We start from the raw sequence: 12,118 nt of genomic DNA, 5'->3' as shown, positions 1-12,118 counted from the left end.
CGTTTTGAAAGAGACACGTACTATGCTCATTTCAGATGTCAGGGACACGACTAGCAGAGGAGCTGTAGTAACTTCAGCACTTGGGCGGCAGCGCCAGTGAGAGCTGGGAAGAATTCCAAAGTGCTAAAGGCAACAAGCAAGCAGGGCTCCACGAGCAGAGCAGGAAAAGCTCCGGCTCCTTGAAGTCTATCAACTACTGCAGGCGTTTTAAACACCCCGCGACCCTGAGAACCTAGCGGGTCTCTAGCGGTGAACTGTACTAAGGTCTGCAGTGAAAAACAAATCCAAGGCCCTTTCATTCTCAGCCTCAGTCTGAGCTCATTCTTCATTCAGCAGACAGTGAATTCCTCACAAAGAACAGTCTCAACCCCAGCAGACGATTACGGCAAGGGGTGGATGGGAAGAGGGCCAGGCTGGGACTTCCCGTATCGCACACAATTCGCACCCTCATAATGAACGCTGTGAATTACTGTATTTCTCTGAACTAGCGAAGGTTCATGTCCAATTTACCTAAAATTTTAACCAGTAAGTTCTTCCTAAATAACTATTATGTGCCAAGGAAAAATCAGAACAGGTCCTTGCCCTCAATGTGCTTATTACTCGAGGAGGAGAAGACAACCTGACAAGCGCGAGCGAAGAGGCCTGTACCTGGCACTAGGGGAGCAGAGAAGGAGCCCCTAAGTGGATGCTGTATTTTGACCAGCAACCACATCTTTCTTCAGACACTTTCATCGTGTGTGTGTGTGTGTGTGTGTGTGTGTGTGTGTGTGTGCGCGTGCGTGCGTGTATGGGTGTGGGTGGGTGGGAGGATTGGGATTGTCTTTACGTGACAGTAGGAGCAGGTTCTTTGCCAAGCACTCTAGGACTGACATGTTGAAAACATATACATCAACCAAATGTACATCCCACAATCTTCAAACTCAAGTTTCACAAGCATCCTGAGTGCTAGTACCAAGGTGAATAATGCAAGCATTTATCAGAGGCCAGACAGTGTGCCAAGCATTTCCCAAGGGCTGTCTCATTGATATTATTCTCATGACATCATTACCTGATTTACAATAATTATCTTATTATTCCTATACCCGTTTTTAAATGATAAAACTAAGAGAGGGGAAGGAACTTACCCGAAGACACAAAGCCACTGGGCAGTAGGGACAAAAACTGGACCCAGGCTGACTCTGGAGCCTATGCTAACAATCAGAACTACAATACACTCTTATTTCATTTCTAAAACCTAAAGTTAACTTTACTTTGATAGACTTAGCAGCCTTGGTCTGATTTAAGCAATCTGTTACTTCACATTTCAATCTGATTTCTGCAGAGAAATCACACTTGCATGGTGAAGAGACACTGTGGTGGACCCGACCAAATGACCGTACCTCTCCCTGAGAATTTTTCAATATAACCTTCACGTCTTCGCCAGTGCCCCAGGAGTTCTGGTTCTTCCAGATGAGGTCGGTGGGAGGACTGGCTGTGACGCCGGCATTGGCAGCCCAGATCTGGAAAAAAGAAAGGACATCAGGTCATGCAGAGCCCAGCTCTCCCATGTGTCAGTAATAGCATCCTGTAAGAGCATCGATTCTAAAAGTTCCTGAATGACGGCCTGGCTTCAGACGTGCTACATTAACTAGCCATGTGTCTAGCATCCACGAAACTTAGCTAGGCCTCGGCTCCCCCATCTGATAAGTGAAAATGTTGACACATGGGGCTCTGAAGTGAAGGTGACCAGATTCACATCCTAGCTCACCTACACGTCAGCTTGCCCTGGACAAGCTACCTGACTTCCCTTCCAATGGGACAGAAATGGTACTGCTAATACATGGGACTGCTGAGAAGGAAAAGGGATTACGCACATAGAGGGGACGGCTCACTCAGTAAATATTGGCTCTCATCATTGTTCTGTCGTTCTATGGGTTTTATGAGCTACCGTCTGGGTTAGAACCTTCGGATCCCCTCCGATGGGATCCCCCAGCTGCCTAGGGCAGGCACTGAGGAGATGAATAACTTCTGTCAAAACTCTGCACCAGACAACCTATCTAGAACACTCTTGTGGGAAGTGGTATGTATCCAACCAGAGACAGTGTCACAATACCCCAGAGTGTCTGAGACTGAACTCTCAAAAGAATTCAGGAAACAGACAGGTCACCTACTATTTAATGGAAAATATTACTGCTACCAAAATGAACAAAACAAACAAAAAGAAGTGTTTCCCTTCTCACAAGCATGGAAATTCTGCCACATTTTCAGTGTATTTATTGGCAGAATAATATTTTGCTAGAATGAAGGAAACCTGAGTCTGAAAACCTGGATTTGAATCATGGACATAACATGACACCTCGACAAACCTCTATGTCCTCATCTGTAGGGACACTCTGCTCTGGTCTTTCTAAGACCACATGAAAACAAATACCAAAGTTTTGCACCCCGTAAGTTATTTTGCAATATAAAGGGCTATATGATGACAAAAGGAAGACTGCAGATGGTACAAGCAGGTATTTTGTAAATGGCGAGAAAACCACATCAATTACTGAGTAGAAGAGACCCACTTCCTCTAAAGGTGCTCACTTGTAGCTTCCAGATCGTCCATCCACATTACAAATGGGAAGGGGCAAGAAACATTTACTAGGATAAAACTAAAAGAATTGGATCTGGGCCACCTTTCAGGTGACATGGATTGTTAACCTAATCTCAAGCTATACTTTTCACTAGACCACATGGAATCATACAGTTGGTTTACTTATTTTTCCTTTTTAGGGCCACACCTGCGGCGTATGGAGGTTCCCAGGCTGGGGTCAAATCAGAGCTGCAGCTGCTGGCCTGCAGCACAGCCACAGTCACACCAGATCCAAGCCGCATTTGCAACCTACACCACAGCTTGCGGTAACTCCGGATCCTTAACCAACTGAGCAAGGCCAGGAATCAAACCTGCATCATCACAGGTACTAGCTGGGTTCTTAACCCGCTGAGCCACAATGGGAACTCCTGGAATCATATTGTTGGTTTAGTGTTAATCACATAACGTCAATAACCTTACTGGGTAATTCAGTAGGTCCTAGGGCTGTGTTGTTCAATACGGCAGCCATATGGGCTTGTGAGCATTTGAAAGGTGGTTAGTTCCAACAGAGGTATGATGTAAGGTTAGCTCTAAGTATGAAGACTTGGTTCAAAAACAAAAGGAGTAAAATATCTAATAAAATTTTATACTGATCACATGTTGAAATAATAGTTTAGATATACTGGGTTAAATAAAACATAATTCTAGAGTTAATTTCACATCTTTCTTTTTCATGTGTTTTTAGTGCGGCTACGAGAAAATTTAAAATCACATTTGTAGTTTCCTTATTTCTCTCCTAGAGTTTTGAACTGATCTTTGCTACCGCCTTGCATTGTACAATTTAACGGAAAGATCACTTATGACTACCATGTTTCAAAGAGCTCCTTAACACATTTAATGCCAGCCACCAAAGGAAAAGAAAATGCATTACAGTATTTTACGTGAAAATTGAGTTCTCCACTAAACCTATAGAATATATATTTAGTCCCTGAGACACTATATCCAGGGGAAAAAGCAGATGATTGGCATAATGGTTTTATACCACTTTAGAGAGAGAGAGCACACTCAAATCTGAATCTTTGGAATTAAAATGTCAGACTCTTTCCACTACTTTATGCAACTTCCATAAGACACGTAAAAGGACTGAGCCATTTTCTCTCCTATAATAACTATTAAAGAGAAGAAAAGACAGTGTGGTTAGGATATCTGTTCCCATTTTTACCCATTATTACAAAATTAGCATCTGATATTTTCACAATGTGGTGGCGAGTTCTACAAATATACTTTAAAAGAGAAGTTCTAACCTGTTAGAGCCTTTAATCTTAAACACTAAGGGAGGTTTCTATCAATCATAAAATTTTAAAACATGTGTTTAATATTCTTTTTTTTTTGGCTTTTTAGGGCCGCACCCTCCAATTCAATTAGGGGTTGAATTGGAGCTGCAGCTGCCTGCCTACAACACTGCCACAGCAATATTGGATCCCAGCCATGTCTGCAACCTACACCACAGCTCACGGCAACACCAGATCCTCAACCCACTGAGGGAGGCCAGGGATCAAACCCGCATTTTCATGCATACTAGTCAGATTCGTTTCCGTTGCCCCTCAACAGGAAAGCCAAACATGTGTTTAATATTCTTAAAGAAGCAGCTATAAAAAGAAAGTCACTTCAGCATTTTTTAGGGATGAAAACAGCAACCTGTTTAAAATTTGTATCAAAGTTAACATATTTTGTTTGCTACATCTACTACTGAGTAAAAGCAAAGGAATCTTATGATTGCTCAATGAAGAATACTTCTCTAAAGTCAGCTCATGATTATTTAGGAACTATTACAGACGTGGAATTTCAGGACAGCAACGGAGAAAACAGAGTCAGAATGGCACAGGGTTCATCTCTCTCAAAATATCAACACCTCATATATTTGAAAGAAAAACCACGCTATCCTCGCTTGTATTAGATTTAGAAACTGATACTTCGCAATAGTACTTATCACCTAGTAACTTCTGTTCAAAACACAGGTTCCCTGCCCCAACTAAGAGGGAGGAACGGCCTGGTCACCAGAAACACTCTCCAGATGACTGTGCTGCTTACCCCTAACAGGGCTAAAGCGCCCCTAGTATTAACAGTTATCTCCTGACAGTTCTTTACACCAAGCAGAACCTCCTGAACCACAGCAGGGTTACCACTATCAATCAAAAAGTAGCTATTCTGTTTTGTTTTCTGGGAAGCGAACAGGGAAGGAAGAGGCAGCTGCCTTCTATCCACTGAAGCAGACAAAAAGAACTCAAAGGTCAATTCTTTCACTTTTATTAGTGTATTACCACTCTCAATCACATACAATTTTTAAAATCTTTAATAGCACTTGTAATTCCCTAATAATGACAAAAATGTTTTAAGGCCCATTCCTAAAATGTTTCTATTCAAGCCCAAATGGTTTTAATTACTTTAATTGTTGGTTAAGATAATCAAGTTAAATTAAATGATGACTAAATTAACTTACTGTAACAGTCTGGCCTGCCTTCAGCACATATCTTGAGGTATATTTGTAACTGACTGACGTGTCTCCAATTTTTCTGATCATCTCCCAGCCTCCCATTGGCTGATCCTATTGAAAGAACAAAATAAAATAAGGTGACTTCAAATATACAGAAAGTTAGGAAATAATTGCATAAATCAATCTATAGGCAGATAAACTAAGACAGTTTTATGGCTATCTTCCCATGGCTCATATTTTCCTACTATAAAAAGAAAATATGCGAGTTCCCCTTGTGGCTGAAGGGCTAACAAATCCGACTGGGAACCATGAGATTGTGGGTTCGATCCCTGGCCTTGCTCAGTGGGTTAAGGATCCGGCATTGCCATGAGCTGTGGCATAGGTCAGAGATGTGGCTCGGATCTGGCATTTTTGCGGCTGTGGCGTAGGCCGGTGGCTACAGCTCCAATTAGACCCCTAGCCTGGGAACCTCTGTGTGCTGCAGGTACAACCCTAAGGAGGCAAAAAAAGACAAAAAAATAAAAATTTTTAAAAAAGAGAGAGAAAATATGGCTTTGTCATTCAGCAAAACAGGAACTTTGACAATGCTGCAGTTTTAATTATTAAGATAATTAATTTTAAAGAGGACAAAACCGGAAGGAAAGGGAGGTGAACCAAACGAAATGGTCCTATTCAAAGCTAGATCAGGTGCACATTTTTAATTTACAATACAACCTAGTTTCATAATCATCTTTATCAACATCTAATATTTGATTGCCTTCAGCTTTTAAAATATAGACACCTAAGCTTGGAAAGAGAAGGAAGAAACTGGAAGAAACTATGTCAAACTATGCCCTTTTTCTTATGCACATGTACCGCTTCTGCCCGTTATTTAACTCTTACCTTAAAGCTTAAGGGGCTCAAAAAGAGTCAGTGACATAATGAGCCAGTCCCAAGTGCCGGCTATCAACGCCAGCCTGCAGGCTGCCCAGGGCTGCCTGACCTCTGAGGAACAGTGCAGGGTATTAAAGAAATTAGCTGCACTTATGTATTTATATCCATTTCTAACTCAAAGACAAGAATAAACAAGGCTGAGAGCCAGCTTCAAAACAGCTGCACACATGGCTGCAATGTCTTTTGAGAAACAGCCAAAATACTACAATGGAGCAGCAGATGCTACTCTGTTCTTTAGCTTCAACATCGTAACCAAGAGGGCTTGAAGCCTATGCTCTTCCTTATCAGAACGGCTAAAGCTCCTTTGCCCTTCCTAATTATTTATTCATCCACACACAAGTCAGTTTGAACAGCTTTGGTGAGAAAAGGAGTGCTTTTACAAACATTTTACAAATCCCAAACCCACTTCTAGACGTGACATCCATCCCACTGCACCCCCCTGACCTCCCAGACCTGCCTTGTCTGGCATCGTCTCACACCCCTTCTCGGCCTCAGCTCAGTGAGGTCTCACCAAGGGCAGCCTCCATTACTGAGCTCTGAAAGCCCCAGCTCCAAGTTCAGGATTCCCTGCTATGAACATTTTATGTTTACCTTTAAACAAATATTTTCAAGATAGGGCTAAATCAAAACTGGTCATTCATTTACTCAGAGAGAAAAATGTTCCCTCCATGTGGCCAAGCCCTGGCTCATATTTCCTTCCTTTCATATGGTTAACAGCTGTGAAAGAGGATCTACCATCTAGACCAACAATCCAACTTCTTCACAAATCCGGCCAGGACTGGGAGTATTCATAATTCATCCTTAGGAAGGCCACAGTGACAAAATGACCAGGTGTGAAAAAGGGCCCTGGATCTGGAAAGAAGAGCTAATGCATAAAATCTTTAAACCAGTAAGCGCAATATCCCTCTTCCTCCTCCTATTTAAATTTATACTACACTTCATGAATTTAAGTAAAAAGGAGAGGGAAACTTTTATTCCAAGAAGACTACTGAATCCAAGCAAAGGCTGAGCAGTTATTACAATTGTAGGACAGCCCACCGATCAGCAAAGCCCGGAAGAAAAAAAAAAAAAAAGGAGTCTGTTTTCACCTGTTCTGAAGTGTTCTTCAAGCGGATAAATTTCCCATCAACATCTATCTCTTCAATGCAGACATTCCCAGTGGCTGAGGCGGAATGAGAGATACTGACACTGCTGCTGGCCTCGGATTCTTCCACGTCCACTCTCTTCCGCTTTCCTCTGGTTGTACGTACGCTGCGACTCGAGGATGCACGAGACACTGTCACACGGGAAGAAGGGCTTGGAGAGAGCTTCAATCTATATGGGAGGAACAAAACAGTCCAGTTGTGAAACACACATGTCCTTCCTACCTTGAAAAAAAGAGGGGCTGTTATTATTCCGCACGTGCAGTACTAAGGCGAAACACTAAGGAAGATCTGCTAGGAGTTCCCGCTGTGGCTCAGTGGTTAACGAATCCAACTAGGAACCATGAGGTTGCAGGTTCGATCCCTGGCCTTGCTTGGTGGGTTGAGGATCCGGCGTTGCTGTGAGCTGTGGTGTAGGTCGCAGACGCAGCTTGGATTCCCACGTTGCTGTGGCTCTGGCGTGGACCGGTGGCAACAGCTCCAATTGGACCCCTGGCCTGGGAACCTCCATATGGCATACGTGGGAGCGGCCCTAGAAATGGCAAAAAGACAAAAAAAAAAGATCTGCTAGACAAAGCCATACACATTTTAACCAAGAAACTTATTTGTGCTACAATCACCACTTTATCCATGTTCTTAAAGAAAAGAATTATTTGAAGGTTTTCGCTAGGAAAAGAGCATAACCAAAATGCAGAAGTTGGGAAATCGGGGTGGGTGGTGGGGAGGTTTGGCATGAACATCTCATCTACCATCACCTACCGCACGGCTGTTACATGAATACACCTTTCCTAATTGTATCATATCTGTATTTTCTTTCTTCAAATTATAATCACAATGTATGCAATATTGAAACTAAATGTCTTTTTATTCTAAATGAGATACTTTCCCTTTGGAACTCTTTTCTGAGAAGACGTGTACAAGGATTTATACACTAATCAGACGTTAAAGTATGAAGTCTCAGCAAATCTGATATTTTGCAGCATATTAAATTATCAGAACATTTAAAATCTCAAAGGAAAGACTATCCTGACACAGTTGAAAACGATAAAATAAGACTGCTTGAACATCTTCTGTTGCTGTGACAGAAACATGATCCATTACTACCTACCGCTACACCTAGGTATTAAAAGAAATTTTAAAATACTTAGAGTTGCCTTAATTGTTAAAAAAAAAATCCTATTTTTCTTTTTTTTTTAATTTCTAAATTTTTTTTCTCTTCTAGGGCCACATTTGTGGCATGTGCAAGTTCCCAGGCTAGGGGTCAAATCAGAGCAACAGCTGCCAGCCTACACCACAGCCACAGCAACGCCAGATCCAAGCCGCCGTCTGTGACCTATACCACAGCTCACAGCAACGCTGGATCCTTAACCCACTGAGCAAGCCCAGGGACCGAACCTGCGTCCTCATGGATCCTAGTCGGGTTCGTCACCACTAAGCCATGATGGGAACTCCCTATTTACTTTTCTTTAAACAGAAAGAGTGGAGGCAAAAAGACGATGAGGTAGAGAGACACCTAAGTTACTTACCTCTCTTCTTCGCCTTCTAAGAGTTTCCTGTAAGCGCTGATTTCCATGTCCAGAGCTAGCTTTACATCAAGAAGTTGTTCATAATCATTGAGCTGTTGCTGCATCTGATCCCGTATTTCCGCCATCTCTCTCTCTTTGTCAGACAGCATGCGGCGAGAGTTGTCTCTTTCTTTAGCAAGCAAGTCCTCCAACTCCTGAATCCTCTCCAAACATGCCCTAGACTTAAGATTCAAGGGAACACGTTGACTTTCTAGGAACATTACAACATCAGCACAAGGCAGCTATTTTAAACCATTTCCTGGGCTGGAACAAAGAGGATGTTGTGCAATCTCTAACATCAGAACTCAAGATTTTGATTTGAAGAAATTAAAAACCAAAATTTCTCTAATACAAAATATAGTTCTTAGGAGAGCTCTGTCTTATAAAAAGACTAGAACAAGATATATTCACCAAATAGAAGTATCATAAATGTACATATAACTTAACTTTGACCAAAGAAAACAAAATTTCAAATTACAGGTTTTCGTAAAAGCCAAGTGTGGGTCCATTTAGCTCAAAAACATAAAGAAACAAAAGTAAAGAAAAGATAGAAAATTCACTGACAAAAGAAACCTAAGGGTGGTAAAAATATCTTATGGAGAATTGCTGGAACAATTCAGAAACAAAAGAAAAGAGATGCTGGTTATCACGTTAGAACTGCTGTGTTTATTCAAGCTCAATCAGCATGCAGTTTGTAAATATTACTGTAAACATAAAAACTTCCTATTTGGTATTTTTCAAATGAGAAATCATATATGCTACATGAGAAGGTTCACCTCAGAAACCTCGAGGTTCACTAGGTAATTATTCATCTGCGTTTCTCCAAGACAGAACTCATCTCAGTAACCTCAGCAAGTGACAAAGGGAATCAACTCAAAAAGACTGATGTATATAGCTCAGACCCTTAAATCACAAGTACCTGCGCATCAAAGCAGGACAGAAAGGGCACATAAAGGTGCGGACGTTAAATCTGGAGGCTAAAGATAAAAAGGACCGTGCAGAAACATTACTCTAGTTAGTGAATTTATTTCTCACAGGGGTATGGGTTAAAAAATGTGAAACTGCTTTACATGTACACTGGAGATGAAAAATGAGTAAATGGGATAGCAGAAACCAGGTTTCTTACTCTCAGAGAGACAAGTCACAGGTAAACAAGGAAGGAAGCCTAATGTGAACCCGGTGGTACAGGGTTAGAGTCAGAGACAGCTGTATAAACACCTGGCTACCCTAATATAAATACAAGTGAAGGGAGACACAACTACAGACAAGTGTGTAACAATGGCTTAGCATAGACACATTTATTACCTAGCTCTGTCCCCAAGCAGGCCTAAGCAACACACCCCAGCACCCATGAGCATACTCAGTGCCCAGATCTTGATGTCTAGATACCACTCTCCAATAAAAAGAACCAGGGATGCTTGCAGAAACAGCTGTGTCTGGTGCTGGAGCAGGGAAAATACAAGATGAGCCTGGAGCATCTTATAGAACCAGAAAGTAAGGAAGTGCTCAAAAAAGGGGGCAGGACATGGTAGCCAATCTGCCACAACTCCTTATGGCCAAAGCTGGAATCAAGTGAGCCAATAATATAATGTAATATTTGATGACAACCCAAATTATAAAAAGATGTCCATGCGTCCATACTAATATAAATGAATGAATAAATAAACTACAGGGGAAAAAGAGATGAATCTTTACCAAGGAATTCCATTTAATAACAGTAAATACTCTCTTCAAAGTGTGGAGCTTAACTCCTGACCTCTACCCTTGAGAGGGGGTCAGACTTAATGACGTGCTTCCTCAGAACAGAGTACAGAACGGCAAAAATAACAACGTGACAGAGGAGAAGCCTGGCAAACACTGCTTTGGCAGATGACGTTGAGGGCCACAAGGCAAGTGACAACGCCACTTTAGCAAAGGGTGATGGTTAACATCAGCGAAGATGTCATGTGTATGTCACGTAATCCCTACGACAAGAAGGGCGCTTAAAATCCACAGTCCCAGGCTCATCATGAAAAAAGCACCAAACAAACTTGGAATGAGGAACAGTCTACAGGATACCTGGCCAGTTCTCCTCCAGACTGTCGAGGTCATGAGAAGTGAAAAGCCTGAGAAACTGTCAAAGACCAGAGGAGACTAGGGGGCAGGTGGTGTCCTAAAACAGAAAAACGTCGGTAACTGAAAATCCAGTAAAATCCAAACCGTCTAGAGTCTGTAGGTAACAGTAATGTCTTAGTTTTGACAGATGTACCATGGTCTCCTAAGATGCTAACCTTGGGGGAAACTGGGCCGGGGAGACAGGGAAACTGTCTCATAGCAGCTTTCCAACTTTTTGGTAAATCTAGAATTACGCTACAATAAAAAGTTGATTTAAAAAAAAACAACCAATTAATTAAAATTCAGAGACATTCTGTATCAGAAGCAGGCATTCATCTTAAGAGTGATGCTAGGAAGTTCCTATGTGGTACAGAGGGTGAAGGATCTGGCATTGCCACAGCTATGGTGCAGGTCACAACCACAGCATGGATGCAGCACAAAAAAAAAGGAGTGATGCTAAACAAATTCCCACCTCAGAGAATTTGAATTTAACTGTATTTGTAAAAATCAAGTTATAAACTGAGAAATTTGTTTTTTTCCCTCTCAGGCATCTTCTATTTTCTTTCCTCCAAAAGTAAAACTAAGTTCGAAATGTCTCCCCTTCAGGGAGGTTCCCTTCATGGCTCGGTGGTTAATGAACCCGACTAGGATCCATGTTCGATCCCTGGCCTTCCTCAGTGGGTTAAGCATCTGGCGTTGCCATGAGCTATGGTGTAGGTTGCAGATGTGGCGCAGATCCTGAGTTGCTATGGCTGTGGTGTAGGCCGCCAACTGTAGCTCCGATTCAACCCCTAGCTTGGGAACTTTCGTATGCCACAGGTGTGGTCCTAAAACGCAAAAATAAATTTTAAAAAATTAAAATAAAAAAACAGCATGTCTCCCCTTCGGTCTCTTCACTTTTATTTCCCATGTGGGGAGTAGACAGATGGGCAACAAGGTGGTATTTCAAGAGACATAAACCACCCAGGATTCAGAGATAACTTCTGAGCCTAGATTTGTAAACCCCAAAATGTCTGATGTTACAGAGTTCTCTAAGAGTGGAAAAATCAAAATCTAGGTATAACTAAGTTTTAAAGTTACTCTGAATCTCCTTGTATTTTAAATAGAGCTAGTTTAATGTAGTTAATTTAAGCAGCTGCAGTACACCTGCTATGCAGTGATAGCCAAAGAACACAACGTGAGACAGACCTACATTCTTTTTCCTGATGCTGCCTTTAGCTGTCACTTACCTCCCTAAACCAGTATCCATGTTTGGAAAATGAAGGTCTAACTAGACTATCTGTAACATCCTGCCTCTGACTCTAAAATTTTAAGACTAACTTCTAATGGGGTAGGT

General features: G+C 41.8%; 1 protein-coding gene across 1 annotated transcript in view; it reads right to left on the bottom strand.

Moving 5' to 3' along the window:
• LMNB1 (lamin B1) overlaps nucleotides 1-12,118 on the bottom strand; it is a 58,652-nt gene that overhangs the window by 8,581 nt on the left and 37,953 nt on the right. Inside the window, exons 6-9 of the mRNA XM_047778533.1 lie at nucleotides 8,650-8,870; nucleotides 7,070-7,295; nucleotides 5,055-5,159; nucleotides 1,380-1,499 (exon numbers count right to left, since the gene is read on the bottom strand). Of these exons, the coding sequence (XP_047634489.1) occupies nucleotides 1,380-1,499; nucleotides 5,055-5,159; nucleotides 7,070-7,295; nucleotides 8,650-8,870 (672 nt within the window). The remainder of the gene's footprint in view (nucleotides 1-1,379; nucleotides 1,500-5,054; nucleotides 5,160-7,069; nucleotides 7,296-8,649; nucleotides 8,871-12,118) is intronic.

Source organism: Phacochoerus africanus, chromosome 4, assembly GCF_016906955.1.
Source record: "Phacochoerus africanus isolate WHEZ1 chromosome 4, ROS_Pafr_v1, whole genome shotgun sequence".
NCBI lineage: Eukaryota > Metazoa > Chordata > Mammalia > Artiodactyla > Suidae > Phacochoerus > Phacochoerus africanus.
The sequence above is the reverse complement of the archived record's forward strand: the minus strand, read 5'-3'. Positions and strand labels throughout refer to the sequence as shown.